Source organism: Lissotriton helveticus, chromosome 6 (genome assembly GCF_964261635.1).
Source record: "Lissotriton helveticus chromosome 6, aLisHel1.1, whole genome shotgun sequence".
Lineage (NCBI taxonomy): Eukaryota > Metazoa > Chordata > Amphibia > Caudata > Salamandridae > Lissotriton > Lissotriton helveticus.
Genome location: NC_136067.1, coordinates 669,039,883 through 669,066,735, shown reverse-complemented (window position 1 = coordinate 669,066,735; position 26,853 = coordinate 669,039,883). Strand labels below are relative to the sequence as shown.

Sequence of the window (26,853 nt, the reverse complement as noted above, 5' to 3'; positions counted from 1 at the left end):
CACCAGTAAAATCCTTCACAACAGTGTTAGTGATAGTGGATTTTTTGTCTAAAATGGAACATTTTGTACCATTACGGAAATTGCCAACTGCGGCAGAATTTGCCGATATTTTCATAAGAGAAATTGTGCATTTACATGGTTTGCCAAGTAAAGTGGTGTCAGACCGAGGTAGCCAGTTCAACTCTAGATTTTGGAAAAAATTATGCGAAAAACTGAAAATAGATGTGGCATTATCTACTGCTTTCCATCCAGAAACAGATGGACAAACTGAACGACTGAACCAAACCTTACTTCAAACGCTACGTTGTTTATTGTCTGATTATTCTAGTGAATGGTTGGAAGCTCTCCCTGTAGCGGAGTTTGTTTATAATAATACTGAGCATGCAGCTCTACTTTGCTCACCATTCTATTTCATGCAGGGGTATCATCCGAGAGCTATACCCATTTTATTAGAAGATTCCCTGTTGCCTACAGTAACAGATAGACTAACGAGATTAGGTGACATACAAGACAAGGCCAGGAAACATTTTTTAAAGTACAAAGAAAGCATGAAAAGACAGGCAGACAAACACAGATCTGAGGCCCCAATGTATAAAATCGGTGACAAAGTATGGCTCTCCACAAAGAACCTAAATATAGAGGGATCCCGAAAGCTGCAACCACGTTTCATTGGACCCTTTAGTATAACTGCCATAGTAAATCCGGTAACAGTAAAATTGGACTTACCAAAAGAATACCCAGTACATGCTACATTCCATGTGTCCTTGCTTAAGCCGTACAACCCAAATACCCGACCTGAACCACCACCTCCACCCATACCAATTAAGGGAAATCTAGAATATGAAGTGAAAAGCATAAAAGACGCAAAAAGAATTCATGGACGTCTGTTTTATTTAGTAGAATGGAAAGGATATAACGAAACTGAGAATTCATGGGAACCAGCATCCTATGTACATGCCCCACGCTTGATTAGACAGTTTTATCTAAAAAATCCAGGGAAACCCCGTCCAGTAGGAGGGCGTTTGAGGGGGCAACTGTTAGGGTTTGTGCACAGCAAAGAGCATGTCCCCTCTCATTGTACTAGTGGTCTCTGTAATAGCTCTCTTTAAACATACTATGCATTGGTCTCTGTAATAGCTCTCTTTAAACATACTATTGAAAGCCTTTCTTGTTATCGCAGCCCCTCCCTAAGACTTCTGTGTATATTGCTCAATGTATTCACAAGTTTGGACATTGCTGTCTTGTTTGCACATTGACCTTGCTTTTACCAAGGCTTATTTAGAGCACTCCTCCCTAGGCCATTTGTTACTTCAACTCATTAGCATAATAACTGAAGCTCTGCACACCTGCTTGTGAGAACCACACCCAGTTCTTCGAACCACACCCAGCTCTTCGAACCACACCCAGCCCTGTCTATAAAAGGTAGCCCCTGACCCTCACCCAGTGCTTGTGCTCGTCTACCTCCCACTTACCTGAGAACAGATCCTTCGGCGCTGGCACTCCTGCTCTCTCCAGACCTTCATTGGCTTCAACGGGCGCGGCTGCTGGCTCTTCCTTCTTCCGGTTTCCAGCTCCTTCTTGCCTCAGCCCCTCTTCTGTCCACTGCAATCGACCTGCAAAAGAGAAAGAGGACATGGTTAGACTGATCAGTATCCCTTTTCAGCAACAAGTAAGTGCAAAACGTTTTATTACCTGAAAGAACTTAGTCGGCGATTTCTGGATTCATGTAAAGACAATTTGGAACAAGATATCTCCCACGAACTTTGTGGTTCAAACCCTTTGTTACAAGAATACTTTGTGGAACTTTGTGAAATAAACATTGTTTTACATGGAACTTTTTAAGAATCGAACAGAGGAAACCATTGACAGCAAGGCAAACAGTAAATCAAGGACTTGCACAAATTAACTGCTGTACTTTGATGTAAAAGTACAGTATTTGTTTTATAAAAAGTCTGGAAATGTGTGAAAAGTGAGTTTGCTATTAAGAATTTAGGCTTTAGTTAGATTAAGGTGAATGTTAGATGTTGGTAATTCTGATAATGATTTTCGTTTGATTTTACAGAAGTTTTACAGTAATAGAAAGCACATCCCAGAACAATAACACATTCCAAACCTGGAAGCTAAAGACCAGGATCCAAGAGGTACTTTTAGAAGAGAATTTCTAAATAGATTAAGGTTTAGTCAGGAACACATTTAGGGATAGGTTGCACTTATCTGTTCTTTGTTTATGTTTCATTAGGCACCAATTTCTACAGAAGTCAGAGAGGGTCGCAGATTTTAGCAGCACTTCTACAGTGAAAACGCAAGAACGGTGTTGTCTCTCTTTTTTTATTTTATCCTCTTCCCCCCTTCCCTTGAGCTTCTGGTTCTTAGTGCACTATTTAAAACTAGTGTGCTGGAACAAGTAGTTTCAGGGTGGGGTCGGACTGTCTTCAACCTCCATCAGAACTGAACAGAAACTCAGGTGAGCTGGGCTTTGACAGTATTGCCTAATGTGGTAGCGCACACCTTCTTGAGGAACTCTGTCACCACTGACTCTAAGTAACTGAAAACCCTTAGCCTCATCCCCCCACCCACTGATTGCAATCACACAATGCGAAGGGAACCCAGGTCTCAAACGGGATACTATCAGCTCTCTTGCATTTCTTGAACCTGTCAAGGTACTGAGCTGGCTTCAGCCCAGATCTATGAATTAGAACTTCCTTTATTCGCCTATAGAATATCTGGTATGTGGCATGCATCCTCCCAAAGATGGCTGTCCTCTCAACGGGCATGCTGGTCACTAAAGTGGATCCCTGGGGCACTTCATTCAAGGCCTGCGCCTTAACAGTGACCTCAAAGTAATAAACAAAATCCAGGATATCCCTACCGTGTACTTACATGTGTACAAGCTCTCTTGCAATCTGGGCACCAGTGGTCTGAATTGGAGGTAGAGTCACTTCTCCCAGATGAAGCTACACCTGCTACCATCCTAAGCTTCTCCTTCTCAAGGGCCTCCTTTTCCCTCTCCAGCTCTCGTTCCCTTTCCTTTTCCCTCTTCTCACGGCCTCTTTGTTTCTCTTAGCTTTCCTTCCTGATCACTGAACTTCTCTTCCTGGACCAATTTCTCCTGTTTCTCTCACCTCATTTTTTCTTGTTTCTCATGAGGTTCCCTGTTAGATCTGGGGGTCTCTAGTTGGCAGAGGTAGGTACCACTGTCCAAGTAGGGACCCTTGCTTCTAGTCAGGGCAAGGAGATAACCCTCTGAGATAACCCCTGCTCACCCTCTAGGTAGCTTGGCACCAGCAGTCTAGGCTAACCAGAGGCAATGCGTAAAGTATTTGTACCAACACTCACAGTAACACAGTGAAAACACCACAAACTGACTCCACAACAGTTTGTAAAAAATGAAGGTATTTTTAATCTAAACTACACAAGACCAAAATGACAAAAATCCAACATACACAGTTCAAGAATATGGTTTCAAAAAGAGTTCTTAAGGTTGCGTTAAAATTCTTTAGGATGCGATAGAATTCTCTACGTTGCGATAGAATTCTCTACTGATGCGTGAAAAGTTCAGAGTTGCGTCACATTTACTCACAGTACCTTTTAGTTGCAACTAAGTTCCAAAAAGCAGAAGCTGGTGCGGTGGAAAACAAGTGATGCGTTGCTCCTGAGACCCTGGGGAGGCGATGCGACAGCCCCGCTGCAGCAGCGGGCGTGTTACGATGAATCCGGTCTGTATGGGGAGGAAGGCCACTTGTATGGATTCCGGTGCGTAGGTTCCGTAGGAAGTCTGTTCTCGCAAATTCACAATGCGATGATCTCGTAGGGGCTGCGACGATCTCCGGGGCGACGATGCGCGGTCCAGCGGTGATCCTCTCTCTCGCAGCTCCTCGATGCGATGGTTCTGCGACGATGCTCGCAGCGACGTGATGCGGTCCGCAAGCAAGCGGTGCGGCGATCTCTCCCAGCGACGACAGGCTCTGCGACGATACTCGCAGCGATGTTCGATTGTCCCGCACCGGTCTGGTGCGTCCCGCAAACGAAGAATGCGACGGCTCTGGCAGCGGCGTCAGGCGCTGCGACGATCTCGATCTTCGTAGTGGCGGGAAACTTCTCGCACTGTCGGGGATGCGCTCCGCAAGCGAGAGATGCAACACTTTTCAGTTTTAAAAGTCTCTCAAGCTTAGTTTCAAGCTTCCCAGCACAGGTACAGCTTCCAGAGGCCCCACAACTGGATCAAGCACTCTAGGAAGGACAGAACTCTCTCAGCAGAGTTCAGGAAAGCTGGGGGTGAAGTCCTTTTGTTTCCGGGACTTCAAAACAGGGAGCCAGCTCTTCTCAGGCCCTTGGAGATTCCTTCAAGACAGGGGACACAGCTCAGCAGCAAAATCCTTCCCCTCTCCTTGGCAGCAAAGCAACAGGTCAGTCCAGCAGAGCAACAGCTGGACAGTCTTCCTTCTTCAGTTTCAGCTTTCTCCTTGGCAGAGGTTCCTTCTTGATTCCAGGATGATCTAATTTTCTGTTGTCAGGGGTCCTGTACTTATACCCCTAAAGTCTTTGTTCTCTCTGTGCACGTGGGCCCTGAGCCCGGTCTGAACCAGTTCTGGGTGTTTCCTGAGTACTTTGTTTTGCTGTCTTCTTCCTTCCTTTCAGAGTGAGGGGCAGGGTCGTCATCCGCCCAGCAGGAGGTGGAGCCAGCATTGTGGAAGGCAGGCACAGCCCTATTCAGGCCCAGGTGCTAACTCCTCCCACCACTCCAGTTGCAAATGCAGTCATTCATCCTTGGGCTGACTCAGCCAGCCTCCTGGGGAAGCCCCAGCCCCTGTCACTTTCAAACCAGACAGTCAATACACAAGCAGACCAAGGCACACAGAAGGGTCAGACAAGAGAACAGCAACTTTCTAAAAGTGCTGTTCTCAAACACAGGATTTAAAAACAACCTTTCCTAAAAGATGTGTTATTAAATTCTGAGTTCAGGGATACTAGATACTTATGTCCTATCTTGTTCCTATGGGAAGAAATGTTGTTAACCACTGTAGCCAGCATCCCCCATGTTAATCTATGGAGCAAGATAGCCTTACAATAGTGAAAAACGGAAATGGCTGCCATTCACTATCAGAGCATGTCACCTGCACTAGTACATGTTCTACCGTCTATATACACTGCACCCTGCCCAGGGGGGTACCTTGGGCCTTCCATGGGGTGACTGATGTGCACAAAAAGGGAAGGGTTAGGCCTGGTCAGTGGGGACACTGACCAGTAGGACATGGCAGTTCTAAACTGCACACAGGCACCGCAGTGGCAGGCCTGAGACACCATTTTAGGGCTACTCCTGTGGGTGGCACAATCAGTGCTGCAGGCCCACTAGTAGCATTTGTCATCACCAGCCCTGGCACACCCAGTGCACTTTACAAGGTACTTCATGGTGATACAAATATGCCAAACATGTATATCCAATCAGAATAGCAATTTACATAGGGAGCACTTACACTCTGCCACTGATCAGCAGTGGCAGAGTGTCCATAGCATCGAAACCAGCAAAAACGAAATCCAGCACAGCATCAAAAATACAGGAGGTAGAGGCAAAAAGATAGGGGAAACCATGCCAAAGATGCCAGGTCTAACATGTGTCCCCTCCAGCTGAAAGTGGGGAGAACTGCCCACCCTCTTGGGAGTTCTCTTCACTAAGGCGGAAAAAACTGGACAGACCATCAGCATTGGCGTGTTCTGTGCCAGGGCGGTGTTCCACCGTGAAGTCCATTCCCTGTAGGGAGATGGACCACCTCAACAGTTTTGGATTCTCACCCCTCATTTGCATTAACCATCTGAGGGGCCTGTGGTCGGTCTAAACACGGACGTGAGTCCCAAACAGGTAGGGCCTCAACTTTTTCAGAGCCCAGACCACAGCAAATGCTTCTCTCTCAATCGCACTCTACCTCTGTTCCCTGGGGAGTAGTCTCCTGCTAATGAAGGCTACTGGCTAGTCTCCTCCCTCCTCAGTGATTTGTGAGAATACTGCTCCCACACCATGCTCTGAAGCGTCTGTCTGTACTATGAACTCACTGGAAAAGTCAGGTGCCTTGAGCACCGGTGCTGTGCACATCGCAGTTTTCAGGGTTTCAAAAGCAGTTTGGCAGGCGTCAGTCCAGTCAACTCTTTTAGGCAACTTCTTGGAAGTGAGTTCTGTCAAGGGAGCGACAATGGTGCCATATCCCTTGACAAACCGTCTGTAATACCCGGTGAGTCCTAAAAAGGCTCTCACCTCTGTCTGGGTCTTGGGGGGCTCCCAAGTCAGAATGGTATCAATCTTTGCCAATAGGGGTGCCACCTGGCCGCTCCCCACTTGGTGTCCCAAATACACCACAGATCCCTGCCCTATCTGGCACTTGCTGGCCTTGATAGTGAGGCCTGCCCTTTGCAGAGCCTTCAACACTTCACAGAGGTGTTGCAAGTGTTCCTCCCACGTGGAGCTGAACACAGTAATGTCATCCAGGTATGCGGCACTGAATTCCTCCAGCCCGGACAGTACCTGGTTAACCAGTCTCTGAAAGGTGGCAGGGGCATTTTTCAACCCAAAGGGCATGACTCGGAACTGGAAGTGCCCCTCTGGCGTTGAAAATGCTGACCTCTCTTTGGCCCCATCAGTTAAGGCAATCTGCCAGTACCCAGAAGTCAAATCAAATGTACTGAGGTACTGGGCAGCTCCCAACCGATCCACGAGCTCATCAGCTCTGGGGATGGGGTGTGCGTCAGTTTTCGTGACCGCATTGAGCCCACGGTACTCCACGCAAAACCTGAGTTCTGGAGGGCCACCGGGCGTAGCAGCTTTCTTGGGCACCAAGACCACTGGGCTAGCCCAGGGGCTGCTGGAGGGCTCAATCACCCTTAGCACCAACATCTTGGAAACCTCTTCCTTGACGCTGGCCCTGACCTTGTCAGCTACCCTGTAAAATTTGTGTTTCACAAGCAGACTGTCTCCAGTGTCCACATCATGGACGCACCAGTTGGTGACTCCTGGGGTCAGGGAGAACAGGGAGGAGAACTGACCCAACACTTGGCGACAGTCACTCTGCTGTTCTGGGGTCAGGGTGGGCGAGAGGATCACACCATCCACTGACCCATCTTGCTCCTTAACTGCCAGGAGGTCAGGGAGAGGATCACTATCCTCTTCCATTCCTGCATCTGTAGCCATGAGCATAGTCACTTCAGACCTCTCAAAGTGTGGCTTGAGGCGGTTCACATGCAAGACTCTCAGGGGCTGCCTGGGAGTCCTCAGGTCAACCAGGTAGGTTACCTCACTCTTCCTTTCCACCACCTCATATGGCCCAGTCCACTTGTCTTGGAGCGCACAAGGCTCCACTGGCGCCATCACCCACACTTTCTGCCCAGGTTGAAATTCGACCAGAGTGGTATTCCGGTCGTACCATCTTTTCATTTCTTCCTGGCTTGCTTCCAGGTTCGCCTGAGCGAGCTTCCTGAAGCGTTGTGTCTGGTTGCGGATGGCCAGCACATAGCTGAACACATCCTGGGGGATTTTCCCACGGGACTTTTCCCAACCCTCCTTCACCAGTGAGAGAGGTCCTCTAACAGGGTGGCCATACAGGAGTTCAAAGGGACTGAACCCTAAGGACTTCTGAGGCACCTCCCTGTATGCAAACAACAGGCATGGTAACAAGACGTCCCACTTCCGTCTCATGGGCTCCGCTAGGCCCATAATCATACCCTTCAGGGTTCGGTTGAACCTTTCAACCAACCCATTTCCTTGAGGGTGGTAAGGAGTGGTGAACTTATAAGTTACCCCACACTCATCCCACAGAGACTTCATATACTTAGAGATGAAGTTGGTACCCCGGTCGGAGACCACCTCTCTGGGGAACCCCACACGGGAAAAGATCCCCATCAATGCACGGCCCACCACGGGTGCTGTGATTGTCCTGCGAGGGACTGCTTCCGGGTACCGGGTGGCATGGTCCACCAAGACCAGGATGAGCCTGTTGCCTAAGGCTGTCTTGGGGTCCAGGGGCCCTACTATGTCTATGCCAACCCGCTCGAAACCTGCTCACCACTGGGAAGGGCTGAAGGGGTGCCTTCAACTTCGTTCCAGTCTTGCCACTGGCTTGACAGGTTTGGCAAGATCTGCAAAAGGAACCAACATGCTTTCTCATCTGGGGCCAGTGGAAGTGGGTGACAAGCCGGTTTAGGGTCTTGTCTTGCCCCAGATGTCCTCAAGAGGCACGTCATGAGCCAGACCCATTAGGAAGTTTCTGAAGCGCTCGGGTACCACCAGCACACGGGCTGCACCGGGCTCAGCAAACTTAGGCTCGCTATATAACAAGTCATCTTCCCAGTAGATAAAGTGATCTCTGGCTGCTCCACCTGCTGTCTGATCTACAGCCTGTTGCCGCAGACCAATGAGGGAAGGGCATTCTTTCTGTGCCTGGCAGAATTCCTCCCTGGAGAGACCACCTTCCTGCTGCCAATGGGTCGGCTCAGGAAGGTCTCCCAGTTCGGCCACCTGTTCCCCTGTAGGTTCCAGGGCATCCCCCTCAGGTTCTGCTTCCTCCTGGACGGTGGGAACGGCTGGGGCTGGTTTCCCGCGCCCTCTGCCTCTTCCTCTCCTGGCAGGGGTCTGGGCCACTGTTTCAGGCTCCAGTTCTGCTGAATCCCCCCTACTGGCTGTCATAGCACGTGTGGACACACAGATCCACGCAGGCAAACTCAACATCTCCAAGTGAGTTCTGTGTTCTACATCCTTCCATGGAGAACTCTCCATGTCATTACCTAACAGACAGTCTACAGGCAAGGCATCACTGTCAACTACCTCCAAAAGACCAGAGACTCCCCCCCATGCAAAGGGAACACGTGCCAGCTTGCAGAGGCGCACTGAGCTGTCAGCTGCCACTACAGGGCGGAGTACATCAGGGATGATTTGCTCTTCAGACACCCACTGACACCTCACGGATGTCACGCTGGCTCCTGTGTCTCTCAGAGCCTCAATCTCCTTCCCATTGATGGTCACCTTCTGCCCATATTTCTCAGTGTTAGAGGGCAGTAAGGTTTCCTGGACCATCTCTTGGTCTCCTAGAGAGACAAGGGTCATAACTGCTAGCTCCCCCCAGTCACTAGAAACCAAATCCCCTCCCAAAGCTACACTAGCTAACGCTGGGGCGGGGGCACCAGTGGGTGCTTGCTTCTTCTTGGGACTGCTTGGAGCAATGTGGCCCACCTCATTGCAGTGATAGCAGGTAGGGGGACCTTGGTTATCCCTTCTGTCTCTATTGTCCCGCCTGCCCTTAGGGGGCCATGGCTGTCTAGGTTTGGGGGGTTAGGATTCCTTTCCCTGGGAACTATTTTGGGGCCCTTGTGAGAACTCCTTTTGGTTACCCTTGTCCCCCCACTCTTCTGCTGGGGACCCTGCCCACCTTTGGCTGTGGTACCCAAAATTCCTCTGTGGACCCTGGTACTGGTCCAGCGGTCCGCCTCCTTAGCAAGCTCAATGGGGTCTGTCAGCTTGCTGTCTAAAAGATGCTGGTGCAGCTCTGGAACACAAAGACTACTCAAGTGCTCCCAACTGATTAAATGCAACAACCTCTTAAAATCAGTTACTTTACTGCCCTTCATCCAACCTTCCAGTGCACGTGAGTACAAATTCACACACTCCATCCAAGTCTCAGACTCTCTCTTCTTGGCGTTCCTAAACTGCAGTCTGTACTGCTCTGGAGTAAGGCCATACCTGAGACATAAGGCACCCTTCATATTGGGGTAGGTCATGGCACCTGCTAATTCTAAGGGCTCTAGAGCACTCCTCCCAGAAGCCTCAAAATGTTTCCACAGGCCCGCCCCCCAATGCTGTTCAGGCACACCATTCATCCTCAATGCAATCTCATACGAAGTGAACCAGACATAAATATCCTCACTCCTATGGTAATTCTGCACCAGGTCCTTGGGAATGTATACTTTAACCCCCTGCACGGGCTGCGCGCTGCCACCATTTGAACTGGCCTCCACCTCCTTGGCTTTAAGATCCAGTTCTCTCATGCTCAACTCATGAGCCAAAAGCAATTTCTTTTCCTCCAAGGCGCGGGCACTTTTGCTCTCCTCCGCCTTTTCTCTCTCTTTATCCATTTCAAATTGCTTCATTTTCATTTTCATTTTCAGAACTTCCAACTCATATTCTCTTACTCTCTGATTTTCTTGTAACTCTTCTGGGCTGAGGCCCCTGCTGGAATGATTGCTGCCAGCTCCTGAGCCTACTCTGCCCACTGGCAGATCTATGCCTTGAAAACTATTTTCTATATCCACAGCATCATTTCCCTCCTGTGCCTCCCAATGGGCCTGCAAGATTTTCCGCAGCTCCTCTTTCCTGGCGCCTTTTGAGGGGCACCCAAATTTCTGGCAGAAGTGCTTAAGATGTCTTGCTGGGTAGGAGTACAAATCCTCAATGCGAAACTCCGGCACTACTTCTGCCCCCTCACTGAGTGCCTTTCCTTTTGCAGCCATGATGCTTTGAAGAGTTACTCAAAAATAGAATCAAAAATCAAAAAACAGTAGTATGCCGTGGCGTAGTGGTCTGCACTCACTAGTGATGTACACCAATTACTGTGGGTCAAGTACAAATACAAGTTCAAATCCCCGCCTGACCACCAATGTTAGATCTGGGGGTCTCTAGTTGGCAGAGGTAGGTACCACTGTCCAAGTAGGGACCCTTGCTTCTAGTCAGGGCAAGGAGATAACCCTCTGAGATAACCCCTGCTCACCCTCTAGGTAGCTTGGCACGAGCAGTCTAGGCTAACCAGAGGCAATGCGTAAAGTATTTGTACCAACACTCACAGTAACACAGTGAAAACACCACAAACTGACTCCACAACAGTTTAGAAAATAAAGGTATTTTTCATCTAAACTACACAAGACCAAAACGACAAAAATCCAACAAACACAGTTCAAGAATATGGTTTCAAAAAGAGTTCTTAAGGTTGCGTTAAAATTCTTTAGGTTGCGATAGAATTCTCTACGTTGCGATAGAATTCTCTACTGATGCGTGAAAAGTTCACAGTTGCATCACGTTTACTCACAGTACCTTTTAGTTGCAACAAAGTTCCAAAAAGCAGAAGCTGGTGCGGTGGAAAACAAGCGATGCGTTGCTCCTGAGACCCTGGGGAGGCGATGCGACAGCCCCGCTGCAGCAGTGGGTGTGTTGCGACGAATCCGGTCTGTATGGGGAGGAAGGCCACTTGTATGGATTCCGGTGCGTAGGTTGCGTAGGAAGTCTGTTCTCGCAAAGGTACGATGCGATGATCTCGTAGGGGATGCGACGATCTCCAGGGCGACGATGCGCGGTCCAGCGGTGATCCTCTCTCTCGCAGCTCCTCGATGCGATGGTTCTGCGACGATGCTTGCAGCGACGTGATGCAGTCCGCAAGCAAGCGGTGCGGCGATCTCTCCCAGCGACGACAGGCTCTGCGACGATACTCGCAGCGATGTTTGATTCTCCCGCACCGGTCTGGTGCGTACCGCAAACAAAGGATGCGACGGCTCTGGCAGCGGTGTCAGGCGCTACGACGATCTCGACCTTTGTAGCGGCGGGAAACTTCTCGCACTGTCGGGGATGCGCTCCGCAAGTGAGCGATGCAACACTTTTCAGTTTCAAAAGTCTCTCAAGCTTAGTTTCAAGCTTCCCAACACAGCTCCAACTTCCAGAGGCCCCACAACTGGATCAAGCACTCTAGGAAGGACAGAACTCTCTCCGCAGAGTTCAGGGAAGCTGGGGATGAAGTCCTTTTGTTCCTGGGACTTCAAAACAGGGAGCCAGCTCTACTCAGGCCCTTGGAGATTCCTTCAAGACTTGGGACACAGCTCAGCAGCAAAGTCCTTCCCCTCTCCTTGGCAGCAAAGCAACAGGTCAGTCCAGCAGAGCAACAGCAGGACAGTCTTCCTTCTTCAGTTTCAGCTTTCTCCTTGGCAGAGGTTCCTTCTTGATTCCAGGATGATCTAATTTTCTGTTGTCAGGGGTCCTGTACTTATACCCCTAAAGTCTTTGTTCTCTCTGTGCACGTGGGCCCTGAGCCCGGTCTGAACCAGTTCTGGGTGTTTCCTGAGTACTTTGTTTTGCTGTCTTCTTCCTTCCTTTCAGAGTGAGGGGCAGGGTCGTCAGCCGCCCAGCAGGAGGTGGAGCCAGCATTGTGGAAGGCAGGCACAGCCCTATTCAGGCCAGGTGCTAACTCCTCCCACCATTCCAGTTGCAAATGCAGTCATTCAGCCTAGGGCTGACTCAGCCAGCCTCCTGGGGAATCCCCAGCCCCTGTCACTCTCAAACCAGACAGTCAATACACAAGCAGACCAAGGCACACAGAAGGGTCAGACAAGAGAACAGCAACTTTCTAAAAGTGCTGTTCTCAAACACAGGATTTAAAAACAACCTTTCCTAAAAGATGTGTTATTAAATTCTGAGTTCAGGGATACTAGATACTTATGTCCTATCTTGTTCCTATGGGAAGAAATGCTGTTAACCACTGTTGCCAGCATCCCCCATGTTAATCTATGGAACAAGATAGCCTTACAAAAGTGAAAAACGGAAATGGCTGCCATTCACTATCAGAGCATGTCACCTGCACTAGTACATGCTCTACCTTCTACATACACTGCACCCTGCCCAGGGGGGTACCTTGGGCCTTCCATAGGGGTGACTGATGTGCACAAAAAGGGAAGGGTTAGGCCTGGTCAGTGGGGACACCGACCAGGAGGACATAGCAGTTCTAAACTGCACACAGGCACCGCAGTGGCAGGCCTGAGACACCATTTTAGGGCTACTCCTGTGGGTGGCACAATCAGTGCTGCAGGCCCACTAGTAGCATTTGTCATCACCAGCCCTGGCACACCCAGTGCACTTTACTAGGGACTTCATGGTGATACAAATATGCCAAACATGTATATCCAATCAGAATAGCAATTTACATAGGGAGCACTCACACTCTGGCACTGATCAGCAGTGGCAGAGTGTCCAAAGCATCTAAACCAGCAAAAACGAAATCCAGCACAGCATCAAAAATACAGGAGGTAGAGGCAAAAAGATAGGGGAAACCACGCCAAAGATGCCAGGTCTAACATTCCCCCTCTCAATTTTCCTAGCATTCTCTTCCCGCTCCGCTTAAACTTTCTGGAGTGCCAACTACTAGTTCAGGGACTTTGCTAGACTCAGCCCACCAAAGTGATTTACTCCTCAAATTGGTGACAGTGGCACCTTATGAAAAAAAGGTGTCCCTACATAGATCCTTCTGCTGATCTACAGGCATGGTGATAAGGTTTACTCCCAACAGTGTTTTTCTAGTATTCACGTGTACAAACTTTGGGCATACAATCTGAAATTATTGTAATACTGGAGTACATTGAAAATGGCCAATGCAGCGCTTGCAGCCTGGAGTCCCAATTGGTAGGTGTCTCACAGCTTGCCACCAATTGTTAGAACCTCTTTTAAAGAGCCACAGGTCAGGAAGGAGCAACTGGGCACAACCTTGGGGGTTAAGGCCTTTTACTCCTGAGTTCCCGGGGGCCTGACCTACTATGGGTCCTGAGCAACTGGGCCAACTTAAAGTGGTAGCGCAAGTCAAGCAGTCCAAGGCTTCTTGAGGGGAGGTAGCAATCCCAGTTAATGAATATCCAGTCAGATACTTGCTTGTATGATAATAGTATTATTTATATAGGAACACAAAGTGAAATATGGCACACACGAAAAATATACACAGTCTTTGTAGGGCTGCACTGCGGCGTTGTATGGGCAAGGTCCCGAGTTCCCATCCCCAGTCTACTGGTGGTTGTTATTACCCATTTACGTGATGCAACATTCAGGCTAGGCACCACTAAAAAGTATGAGCATTTCAAGTTTCAGTGTCTCAGCACCATGGTCCTATTAGTCAGAATAAGATTCCCCAGAGCTATGCAGCTCGGTCATCAGTCTTACCTGCTCCTACTGGTGTTGTGATGCAGAAGACTTTATGAACCGTCTAATATTATACTAGAATGGAGAGGGTGCTGGAAAAGGGCTGTTGTCCGAAATCTACTTGCATGGGGCAGGGCGTCCATGGCACTCCTCCAGGATTCTGTAATGTCCTCTGATCTCGACAACAGGTCATGATCAGTTACCTGATCGCTGATGCACCAGTCGGTGCCTGGGTGCACAAGCCAGGACCGTTGCTCGCCGAATATTGGTAACGGCTCTCACTCTTTGCAGTGGTGCCCCAGGGCAATAGCCCTTGCTCGTTATAGAGGTCTCCTGTAGCATACGGGGTGACCAATTAGGGTGGCACAGAGACAAACGGCTCAATTGGTCCGGTGATACTTTGACTTCACAGTGCCCCCCTCTAGCATATGGGGTTACCTGTCTTGGGCAGCACAAGGGTGGATGACACAATCGGTTTGGCAACACTCCACTTCATGGCTACCGCCTCTGGCATACAGGGTAACTGACTTGGGCAGCACACAGGCAGATGACCCGATCAGTGAAGCAACACTTTTCTACTTTTCTTCACGGCAGCCACCTCTGAGATTCAGAGTCGCCGACATGGGCAACATACAGGCAGATGACCCAAACGGTGTGGCAGTTGCTTAGGACTGTAAATCTCACACTCCACTTTTGGGGTCCATGCACCAGGATCCCCCACTGGACCTCACTCCCTCCAGGCACTCTTCTCCTCTTGCTCACAGGGTCCTCTGCTCTCAGCAGGGAGACATATTCTTGTGCTCCAGGGCAAGTGATCTTGATTCTCCTATAAGATTTCCCCTCACCCAGCAAGGAGACTAGCAAGCCTTGGTGCTCAGTCCTGGTAACATAAGGCAGACATCCTGCCAAGTTGCTCCACATTGATTTACAGCCACAGATGTAAATCAATGACTGATTGATGCATGCAATTTGGGAGACTCAAGCTCCCCTAGTTACAATCCATTACCAGACATTAGTGTGATTTGATGCCTTTCTCTTTAAAATCTGTGTGATGGATCTTGCTTCCTTTGAAGTGCCCACTACTCTATTGTGTCCTTTATCCAGAAGCAGTCTTTCAGAGCAGAAGTGCCTCCCTCCTTGATAGCCCCACAACAAAGGCCACGGGAGTGCCTCAATAATCACGCCTGAATGTCAACTTCACTAATATATGACTACCAAAAGGTCATGAAGGCTTCAGACCTGCTCTTTACTATTCCTTGTCTCTGCAGTGTTTCAAACTCACCAGTGACCCTTCCAGAAGCAAAGAGCCCCTTTGAAATGCGCAGAAAAGCCTGCTTCTCCCTTTCTCCTGTGTGTATCAATTCTCAAGAATGTTGCAATCCCCAAATCTAACTGGGAGGTCTCCTCCACCTCCATATGCCTTCCCTATCCCCTGGGCTTCCAATATGGAGCACTCATAGGCATGCCTACATCACAGCACACACACAGATTCATGTACACTGCATACATGATGTAGGACAAGGGCGAGTTAAGCATACAGTGGGAACTTTACATGAGTGGGCCGGTAGGCCACACTCCAGTAACACAGGTAAAAAGGCCTGCTCACACTACTGATGGTTATTACAAAACATACGGTATGCTGCCACCACCACGGTCATGCTTTATAATTTTATGTACAGAAAAAAACCTTTAAAACTGTGAGGGTAGCGCTTTGGGCACCACTCGCGATCTAACAAGACCGTAATCTGTAAGACAATCCTAGGCCATGGTCCACAAGCATTATCCATGTTTGCCTATGACAAAAAATCTGTACCAAGGACTCAGATATCATTGTATCTGGGGAACTCGGGGCAGGGGTGCACATCCATCACCATGTAGGGGACTTTCCCATCCCAACAAACACAAGAATGGATGAACACAATTAACACAGAGCAATAAAAAAACCTGAATTCTTAATAGCAGGTATAGTACTAAGAACAAGACTACCAAATGCAACTATATGACCATCAGAGCCAGTAGAATTCCTATTCTGCCACACAATTCCCACCTGCCCCCCACCTGCTCATTCAGAGTTGGGAGAATCACTTGGTTTCTGAGGGAGGAGTCTGTCAACGGGCAAATATTTAGCCAAAGGTTCAGCCACCACTAGGCCAAGAGCTTTAGTATGTCAGAAGACCCTCCCTACTTAGAGCAGATGTGTCAGTTGACCCTTGCTGCCTAGGCCCACCAATAGAGGCATGGCGGTAAATACAGGACTCACAATATGGGGAAAAAACATCCAGCACATATATATTCTTTCACAGAACGAACCCAATACTTCATGTTTTGGGGAGTAGCTTAGTTCTGTGAAACAAAAACAAAGCTTAGCAGGATGCTGTGACATGGCATCCGCCGGTTATAAAATAAAAGTGCTACAAAGGTGTCAGGCTACAGACTGATCAAGAGCATAAAGTTTGGTAGGCCATCAGCATAGCGGTTTGGCAGCCTGTCTGACAAACCAAAAATCACCCCTTTAGTGTAAATCCATTGGTTATTCAACTGGTAGTACTCAAACCAAACACACACCTTGAGCAATATGTGCTCCAGAACTGAATCGTGAGCAAACCTCCCTATCGTTTACTGAGATTCTGATGAGTAATCCAAAACAATAGTAAAATGTGGTTGTCAGGTTTTAGGTTCCAGCATAAATTACTGTTGTTCATCCTGCTAGTGAATAGCATTGTATCTTGACATATACCATCTCTCTGAGGCAGAGCACCGTAGTGTATTAGCATGTATTCAACATCTACCAATGAATAACATAATCAAAGAGATGTGGGAATTATCCCAACACCACAGAAAACAAAGAAACACACAATATTATATTAAACCAACTTTGTTTCACTAACTGCAACACCATCTATGTAATAATGGTATTGAATATCCATGTGACCTCTTTAATGTAGGAAAAACAAGCAAGTAAACAAAAGGAAATGCATCACGCAGCACAGATAGAAAATTAGCTGTAAAAGCAAGACTGCACCAGTAATAATTTACAATGTTAATAAGCAAAATGCCAACAATGAATGACAGTGGTTATTCCAGAAACTCCTCCCAACAGAAAGGGTGGTGATGTACAAAGTTTTGCAGCCCTTATCAAAAGATGTGTCTTAACTTGAAACTTTGAAACAGGACACTAAGAAAAAGGTTTAATAAACTGTTCACGTTGCAAAATATTTTATAATAGCTTCACGCTTTTTACCCAATCATATGTACAACGTATAGCTGAATGTAATGGAATTTAATTCAATTTAATTAAAACATAAATTCAATCGGACTAATAAAGCTATGGGCCTACAATCTGCAACAATTCCTCAAATAAAACATACAATGAGAATATTGTTGCACAAATGATCACACCTCCACTGAAAAGCAAGACACTGATGATGAAGCTAATCCATAAACAAAATGACATGTAAGCACTTGGCATGCCCTGGGGCAACGCAATGATGCTTTGAGGTCTGCACATCCTTAAACCCTTAGAAAGACTGAAAAAACTGGATTTTGGGTATCCGGCAAATAAAGTGGCACTGGCATAGAATTAGGGGCCAGATGTACAAACATTAGGAATACCGATATCCTAATTGCGATTCTCTCCGAATCACAATTAAGAAATCAGTATTCCTATTGTATGAAACTCTTTTGAGTTTCATTAGCGGTTACTAGTGGGTCGTAAATAGATCTATCTCATGCATAATAATGAGGCAGGTTGCAATTTGCGACCCTTTAGGAATCGCAGCCGAGGTCAGCAGACCACCATGTCTGTAATTGTTTTTTAATTAGGAAACCTTTTTTTTGTTACTACAGCCCATTTTCCTCAACAGGATGCGTTGAAAAAGAAAAAACGAAACTTTGCAATTTCATTTTTTAAGAGTAGGCAGTGGTCCGTAGAACCACTGCCTGCTCTTAAAAATATATATTTTTTAACCCTCTGCGAATGGGTTACCACTAGTTTTAAACTGATGGTAAAGTATTTCTGTTTTGCAACCGGAATTTGCTCACAAACCATTAATACATACCATTTTGATTCTGTATTCAGAAGGGCCCAGAATCAAATGCAAATTATGATTCAGTAATAAGTTACCATGAGCCAGATAAGCATAGAATTCCATTTGTGATTTCCTAATAGTGAATTTTAACAATTCGCTATTAGGAAATTGCAAACACCTATGTACAACAGTGTGTTTTACACTGTTTGCGATTCCCAATTGGTCCCAAGAGACCTCCTTCATAAATATTCATAAGGCAGGTCGCAATTTGTGACCCATTGGGAATGGCTCACACTCACAAGGATGATGGCCTGCTGGGGACAGCAGACCATCATGTCTGTGACTGCTTTTTAAATAAAGCAGTTTTTTATTGTGAATTGCAGCCCGTTTTCCTTGAAGGAAAAAGGATGCATTTAAAAAAAATGAAAGGTTTAATTTTTATTTTACAAGAGTAGGTAGTGGTCCATGGGATCACTGCCTGCTCTTATAAAATGTTGGCACCCGCATTCACAAAGGGGAAGGAGTCACTTGGGGACCCCTTTCCCTTTGCAAATGGTTCACCACAACTTGAAGTTGGTGGTAACTGCAAATGTTTTGCAACCGCATTACCAGTCACAAAACATTCCTACATACCAGTGCAACTTGCTATTAGGAAGCAACGCCTTTAACACGCCCCTTCCTAAGAGTAAATCGCAAACCCATTTGTGATTCAGTAATAGGTTACTGAATCGCAAAAAGGTCTTGATACATTAGAAAAGCTTTTTTCTGGTCACAAACGGCAGAAAAAGGTTATAAACATCTGAACCCCATAAAAGACACATGAAGTAACAGGAGACAACCAATTGACAGGTTTGTTTAAATGAAAATTCACTGTTTGAAATAATCTGATCTTTTCCATTTTTATGTGTTAGCTCCCACTAGATAAGCAGTAATGATCCTTAATTCTGCAAATCATTGAAGCCCTGAATGAATGAAACAATCACAGGCAAGCAACATTCCAAGATACATTAACATTAATTGCAAGATTTCTTAATATTAAGTAGGTTGTGCATGGCAATGGAGGATTGCCAAAAAAAGCCCTCAGATGTTCAAAGTGCCAATAAAATCTATTTTGCCATGGTGTACGATCATCCGTAGTACATCAGTACACTGTGGATTAATGAAACTAAAAGAAACCTGTCCAATCTTAATTACAGAACTAGTTTCCCTCATCATCCTAAAAAACCGCCACTCCTTCCCAGCCCTACACAAAGAAGGGTTGGAAAAGGTAATGCAAACAGCATTTATAAACCAAAAACGTGGATTCAGCAAAAAATCTGCATGTGTTGTAGTCCATTCTCCAAACATTAGATATGACAGAGTCTCAGTAGATCTAACATAATTCAACACACCATAAATCAGACAGCTGTACATTGCCAAAAATGCAGTGTTGAGCGGCTCCTAGCCTGTTGATATCCACCCCTGTGGGCCATAGCTAGTCTCTGAGACTTGCCACATTACAGTGTCAACCCACATATTATTTAAGCATCTTTCATGACAGCTGCCTGTGATGATCACAGAGGTCTAATAAAGAGTTCGAATGTTCACCAAGCTCACAGAATGTGCCTGCACTGGGCAGAGTCGGACCAGCCTATAGAGCAAGCAAATAAGCAGTGCCCAGTAGGCTGATCTGGCAAGTCAGAGTTTGGGGTCGTTTTTCGTTTTTTTTTGGGCCTGTTTTATGAGCTGCTGGGCTGGTTTTTCTGTTAATTTCCCTGATATACAAATACAAATTACACCCACCATGCTCAAGTCGAAGCAGTCTTCCATACCTTGCAAAACACTTATACGGCGTGTATTTACAAGTTGAAAACTGCCCCGGTATGCAAACATGGGCCCCTTTTTAGGTCTCGCCTAGGCAGCGCATGCGCCGAGAGATGCTATATACAGTATAGCGGGGAAAGCTCCGCCCACTTTTCTCCTGGGTTTACCTATCATTTTCATCGTCTGAAATCATCAATGCTGCGTTCTGATTGGTTTTCCGCAAGTTAGTCACGCCTCCTGATGACCAAAAGTATTTTGTTCCCCTGTCTCCCCCTGTTCCCTCCCAGAGTCCGTGCCTTCTCTGCCCGCCACCCACTCCTGTTTCTGCCTTCTTGGACGCCTGCATTTTTGTTTACAAATGCAATAGGTCTTGCGTAAATACGAGTCCTATTGCATTTGTAAATGCTTTTTTTCACTTTGATTGGCTGCCTGCAATCGCACTCTATTTTGCCTGACCTGTCCCGCTCGCATGCGCGCGATGCTTTACATCATACGCATGCATGCCAAAAGTCTGCCTCTGCCTCTTGTGTTAGCCCTCTGCTTGCCGCGCTGATTTCACTTCACTTACTCCCCATGCCTCCCACCCTCACAACTCCTCCCACTCCTGGCAGCTTCCTCCAATTTAATTCAACAAATAAAAGCTCCCTGACACTCCCGCTGCTTCACCTTAGCTGAGCTGCAAACAGAGGCGAGTATACTCGATGCGCATTTAATTAGTGATTTTAAGTTGTTTAAACACATGATCTTACCGCCCTACTTTCTAGAAAAAAAAACACCTATTTTGGTTTCTTTTTTCTGGTAGAAATACATTCTTGCTTTTGTTTCTCTTTCGCACTCTGCTCTGTCACAAAACTGCCTCTGGCATCCATTTTCCATTTGTTGGAAAGCCGCGGACTACAAATCTAGTGGCTAAGGGTTGCCTACTCAAGTTTGTGTAAGAATCAAATTAGTGTAGTGAAGAAAACTAATCTTCATTCTCCGGGAATACTTACTAATATAACAAAGAACTTGGCACAGTAGCTGGAATATGAAAAGACATCTTTATTAAACTTAATTAAGTGAGGCCACGTCACACAGAAGCAGTAGCAACTGAATGAGGTAGTCTGCAGAGTACAGAAAGCAGAGGCCTTTTATATGTTTAAAGTTACAAACTTCAGCATACAAGTAAGGGGCAGTCCTAGCTTTTGCAAGCATGCAAAAATGCCTAACATTCCTTCTTACACAAGCCGGCCAAACCCATAATAAAAGACCACAACCCATATCGTAAACAGGTCATAAAAGAAGGAACAGAAACAGATGAGAAGTAGGATAAGGGATGTGTATGTGCATACCAAACTTTACAATCTCCTGTGCTTTGATCCTTAATCTTGATCAGCTACAGGGCAAGGAACTGGCCTAACAAGGTCAGCTTCAGGCAACAGGGTCAGTTCACTCAGGTCATCTAAAAGTCAGCTAAAGCCATCGGCCTATGTGAGGGAACCACAAAATGGCTGCCATGCACAAAATGGAACCCAAGGGTTCAGAACGAAATCTTCAAATACACAGTGAATCCATCGGTGTAACATGACAAAAACACTCATACTTGCTGAGCTCACTGTTTACGGTTCGCTGTTACCAAAATCGTAACAGAACCACGACCTTTATGGCCCAGGTTCAGAATTCACGGAACCTCAGGCCCTCCTTTTGCCCTTACATAGGCAATAACCTAAACTCACGTCAATCTGAATCCAGGTCTATATTCATCAGATCATCAAGATGTTGCTGGAGCATAATCCTATTACTTAGCAACTCTCTTCGGGACAGGTCTCCTTACACACGTAGTAGCACAAAGGCTGCATATGGCAGGACAACATAGGGAATACCTCTATCTGTAGTATGTGGCATAAGACCACACACCCAACAATTAGTGATGTTCACTACTAACTGGTGTTGATGCAAAAGCTGTACAAAGGAATTATTAATAAACTCTGACCTCCTAACCAGTTCATGTTCAGGTAAAGTATGGAAAGAATGCAAAGAAGTAGTAGTAGGAAAAGACATAGGTTGGGAGGTGGGTACAGATGTGAATTGGGTAGCAAAAAACAATCCCACCCATAAAAGGCAATGTCATGTTTAAAAACACTAAAAAAAACACGTTGTTAAGAACATATAGACAACAGGAGAAAGTAGTGACCGCTATTACAAACAAAATCATAATTTTTCACAACCCTAAGCATAAAGTAAATCCTAAAATCATCTAGTAACATTTTTAGGGCTCCTATGCAGTTCAGTAATTTAGTATATGTTCAGGTGAAACAGTGGTGATCCTCATCAATGCTCTGAGGTGAAAAGGGGATATTCTTCCACAGAAAATGGACTTTATTCTGCTTTTACTAAACAGAATACTACTTTAAAATAATGCCAGCAGAACAATAAGAATCAGTCTCCTAACACTTAGTCTATACAATCACACGGAAACCTCTTGTGAAACCAACTATGCCCAGAGTCCGTTCAAAAAGCCTCTCTGGCAGGCTTCTATTGTCCATCAAGTCTGCTCCCGTTGTTGCATGGGGCTTTGGATTCAGGCCTCCCATGAAAAAAATGCTTCTCAGTATCTGTTGGAGTGCCCTCCTGGCAAACACTCAATGCACACTTAAAAGTCTCAATGTCTCAATGCAGTGCACCAGTATCTCTCCTCTGCGGCAGACACTACAGATATTGTGCTCTTCATTGGTCATGGGCACAGATCATCTCGTGCAGTCCCGGGACCATTCTCAGGCTCCAACACTCATCATTCAGTGTCAGAGGACGCTCAGGCTGCTCTTTCATGGGCACCAGAATGTAGTGCCTTTTGCCAATCTTGGATCCTCCGGTGCACTGCACTTCCGTTGGAGCAAAGGAAAAAAGGGGGGTGCGTGGCCAAAACTCAGGCCAAGGGGCTCAAGGGACTGCACACTGTCAGAGGTTACCAGTACATGACAGGCGCTCTTTTGCACTGAAATTCTTGTTCTGTGGCAAAACCAGCTCCTCCTTTTTTTTCTGATGTTGAACGCCTTCTGATGAAGCAAGTGCGATGCTTTAAACAGTTCATTGTATAACAAGGGGACTGCAAACAGGTGGCCTGCGATCTTCAAAGGAGTGGCCACACGCCATGGGACAATTTTGGTCTAGAATGCACTGTCATTTTCAAAAAGCAATACAAATATAAAGGCAGTAGGCAAAACAGAGCCTCTAGGCTTTTCAATTGGGTTTCTGTGTGAGAGCATATCCTCCATCATCTAAGGGTAGATAGCGACATGAGAATTCTATCTAAATGGATGTCTTCACACATAGTGGCATCGTCTAATGGGGTAAACACATTTTTTTCTCAATGATTACATATAGGTGTTCCTAAATTCCTTATCTAGAACACCTCAAAAGAGAGATCACATAATACATATTATCAGGGACATGTATCTACCTCCCTTTAATATTTGTGCATCAGGTGGACTATGCAATACAAAAGCTAATGATCAAGATGTGGAAACAAAAAGACAAGAACTAGAGAGTCCTGGTATTTCCATTATTTAAAATACATCTGGTCCATCAAAAATTAAAGCAGCAGAAAAAAGGAACTAAAAACCAAATTAGAATAGGCATTGAATTTGTCATATTAAAAAAAAGTAAGGTGTCTCCTATTGAGGTGGAAAACTTATCTTAGTATAGTATTGAGTCAGTTAATCAGTCCATCACTACCCCAACAGTCAGACTGGAAAACATCAGAGTAGGCCTAAAGAAAAATGTTGAAAAACCAGACTGGTCATACAAAAGAGAATTATACATAATATGGGGTCTCTGGTACATTACTGCAGTCTGGAACCGTGAACCTGAGCAATACACCAACTGGTGAAAGGAATTTGGAAAAGGGAAATGGGACTAGGTAAAAATGAAGCCTTGTTTCCTTTATGGTACAAAGCCATACACTACTTAGGAAGCAGAACAAAACTGACTAATATAAAAATTAGGTCACCATGCACAAAAGTCACAGATCTATAATGTATCCTTATGTCCAATTCAGGATACATAATTTTAGGGCTGCCTGTTCCTTACAGGAAATGTGACTGTAGGAGAAACCTTGTTTCCTGTATATTTTTTTTTATTTTCCTTCAAATACCATAAAAGCCAAATTTGACATACACTGATGAAGTGTTGTCGGTCTTTCTGTGAAATTTAGTGTCAAAGCAAATCTACCCAACTGTTTGCAGGATAGACATCGTCATGTATATCCCTTCACAACACAGGTAAACTTGTAATAGTATCATAAGCAGCAACATAAAACAGAAAACATGCAACAAAAAAAGCGCACAAAACGGACATGTCAAGCCATCAGATATACTCGGTGACTATCAAGCACAAAAAAAGCATAGACAAAACAATAGCATATATAAATGAGAGGTGATGCATAATACCGTGTCAGGTTTAAAATCCTTACCCTCCTTTTTGACAGTAGATCACCAATTAGTGGATATCTGCTGTCAAATACAACGTTCAGACACACAGAACCAGCAAGAACAATTCATGATAGAACCAAATACACAAACATGAAAAAAACGCATGGACATTTCTTTCTCACGTGTCTTGTCAGCCTTAAAATCACCCAGAACAATCCATGAATGATCTGCGGGCAGAAGCAGGAAAAAAAAAACACAACACACAAAAGAGAGAAATTTTTCATAGCAAACAAATATCAATTATAACTTTTAATCAGAAGACAAAACATAATACACATTAACAAACACAAAAATAAATTTCCATTACTTAACTGTTACCATCTAGTCAGTCACCTTGCAACATGAAGCCCTTTTAACTTTCCAAAAGTACAATTCTTTCACTGACACTCCATGTTAGCCTTGCCCCACAATTCGTTCTCACTTGGGAATGTAGCCTTCAACATTTGAATAAAGAGCTTCCTCTTATTTTCTGTTTAAAACTTAATGCAATGCCTCATTTTCTGTTAAATAAAAGCAACTAGCGGACATCATTTTTTTAGAGCAGAAATACAAATGTATCATTTCTGCAGAGCATTTAGCATGTGTTGGGACTTTCAAAGAAACCTTTTTCATATTTTTCCATTTGGAATTAAGTTCTTTAATTTTGTGGAGAAACCAGAAACCCTTCCTTTTAGAGGCCTGTATAGCAAGGTCAATCTGCATTTCACAGAGACAAGTCCTAATTTAAAAGGTCACAAATGTCAACATGACAGCCTCCTTCCATTGTTTACAGCAAAACTAAAGATAGCATCTTAGCGCAACTTGAGCAGCCTGTTCCGGATTCCTCCTAAACTGCAATAATTCACTCTATTTAAAACACATGTTATATATATTACTCCTGTTAGGGGCTATAATTTATTTCTATACTTATATTATTAAAACATTTACTGTGAATAATTCGCAGAACATAAACACACATACCAGTTTTTAGAACAAATGCTTGTTTGCAATGGTACTCATTTCATTAACCTTAAATAGATGAAGGTCTCAGTTAGGTCCAGCCAAAGTTAAAACCCTTCAACCCTGATATTAAACTCAAACCTCTGCACCAGGCACATTGGCTCACTGAGCCATTAAACGTAACCCCAAATGGGAACAACCTGCAAATGTGTGTTTTATACCTAAATGTATGCATTTACTGAAGCCTAAAGCACTTTAAAGCTATTTTAAATGGCAAAAATACCCAAATTCGACTTTGATGTTTGGGGCACTTAAAAATACATACATATTAATCATCCTCAGAAAATTCTTTACAAATTACAGAGATTTTTAATCAGACATATCCCATGTAAATCTTTAGAAAAATGAGTTTGTTACGCCTGCGCTAAGTGAAATTCTATATGCTAATGTTCTCATCATGCGGTATAACACAACTTAAATTAAATTTTAATGCTAGGATGTCATAATACGAGCATTAAGCTTCATGAATAGTAAAAAACGAATTTTGTAGCACTTATTTTTAATAATTATTTTTCATAATTAATAAAATAAAAAAAAACTCAATTATTTTTGATAATTCCACATATAAGAGCAAGCTGCATCCCTTGCCTATCATTTTTAGACACATTCATTTATAAGCCCAAGCACAGACGCCTAACTTGAAACATGACAAAATGTTTGCGCCATTTTTTTCTTTCTAAAAAGGACAATTTTATTTAGCAACAGACCCAAGAATATGCTTACAAAATGTTGCTTAATAGACTGAAAACATCAAGAAAAACCACGAACAGACATTGAGCTCATTTCAGACGTAAAAAGAAAGGGGTGAAACACTCAGGACACACAATACAGCGCGCTTTTAGCCATGCATCTCATGAATAGCGCCATCGCTATGTACTTACAGAAATTGCACTAATGGGAAATCCACATAGACATTTAAACACACATTTAACCCACAAATCAATACTCAGGACAGAAACCAAGGACAGCCCACAGACTGTACTTAAACCAAACCATTTGTAAATACTAGTTGTAAGTCACATTTACAAGAAACGCTTCTCAATTGTGTTTCAAAAAGACTGCAAAAACAGCCCAACAGACTGATGTATGTCCAAGAAGCGAAAATACACTCAATTCACTAGCTTTGGTTAGCAGAACACCAAACAAAATCGTTCTGCATATCTTCATTCATAAAACTGCGCAGAACAAAGGATCCTTGTTTTGTATTATGTCATATTTTAATTCCCTGGGGATACAAAATCACCAAGGAAGAAATATGTTTGTAAATCTAAACCTATTTAGATATTCCCTTTAGGGGAAGCCGGGTAATCCAAACGTATACAAAGTTGGCCAACACAAAGCTCCAAATTTGCTAAGATCAGGCATCTTATAGCTCACTAATCTAGCTTCAAACTTCAAGGGGCTATCTCTATCGATACACTCGTGAATATACAAGACCCTCGGTTTTTGAAAATTGCAATCTTCAAATAAAAACTAAGGACCAAACAAACTAAGAACCAAACTAAGGACCAAGAACCAATCAAACTAAGGACCAAAGAACCAAACACTAAGGACTCAAAGAACGAAAGAACCAAAGAACAAAGGACTGGGAGCGACCCACTTATACTCAACTCTTACTTTTACTAATCAAAAGGTT

General features: G+C 45.0%; 1 protein-coding gene across 1 annotated transcript in view; it reads right to left on the bottom strand.

The window, feature by feature from the left end:
* LOC144762439 (uncharacterized) overlaps positions 1-26,853 on the bottom strand; it is a 371,225-nt gene that overhangs the window by 214,164 nt on the left and 130,208 nt on the right. The window contains exon 3 of the mRNA XM_078647619.1: positions 1,473-1,613. Within this exon, the coding sequence (XP_078503745.1) occupies positions 1,473-1,613 (141 nt within the window). The remainder of the gene's footprint in view (positions 1-1,472; positions 1,614-26,853) is intronic.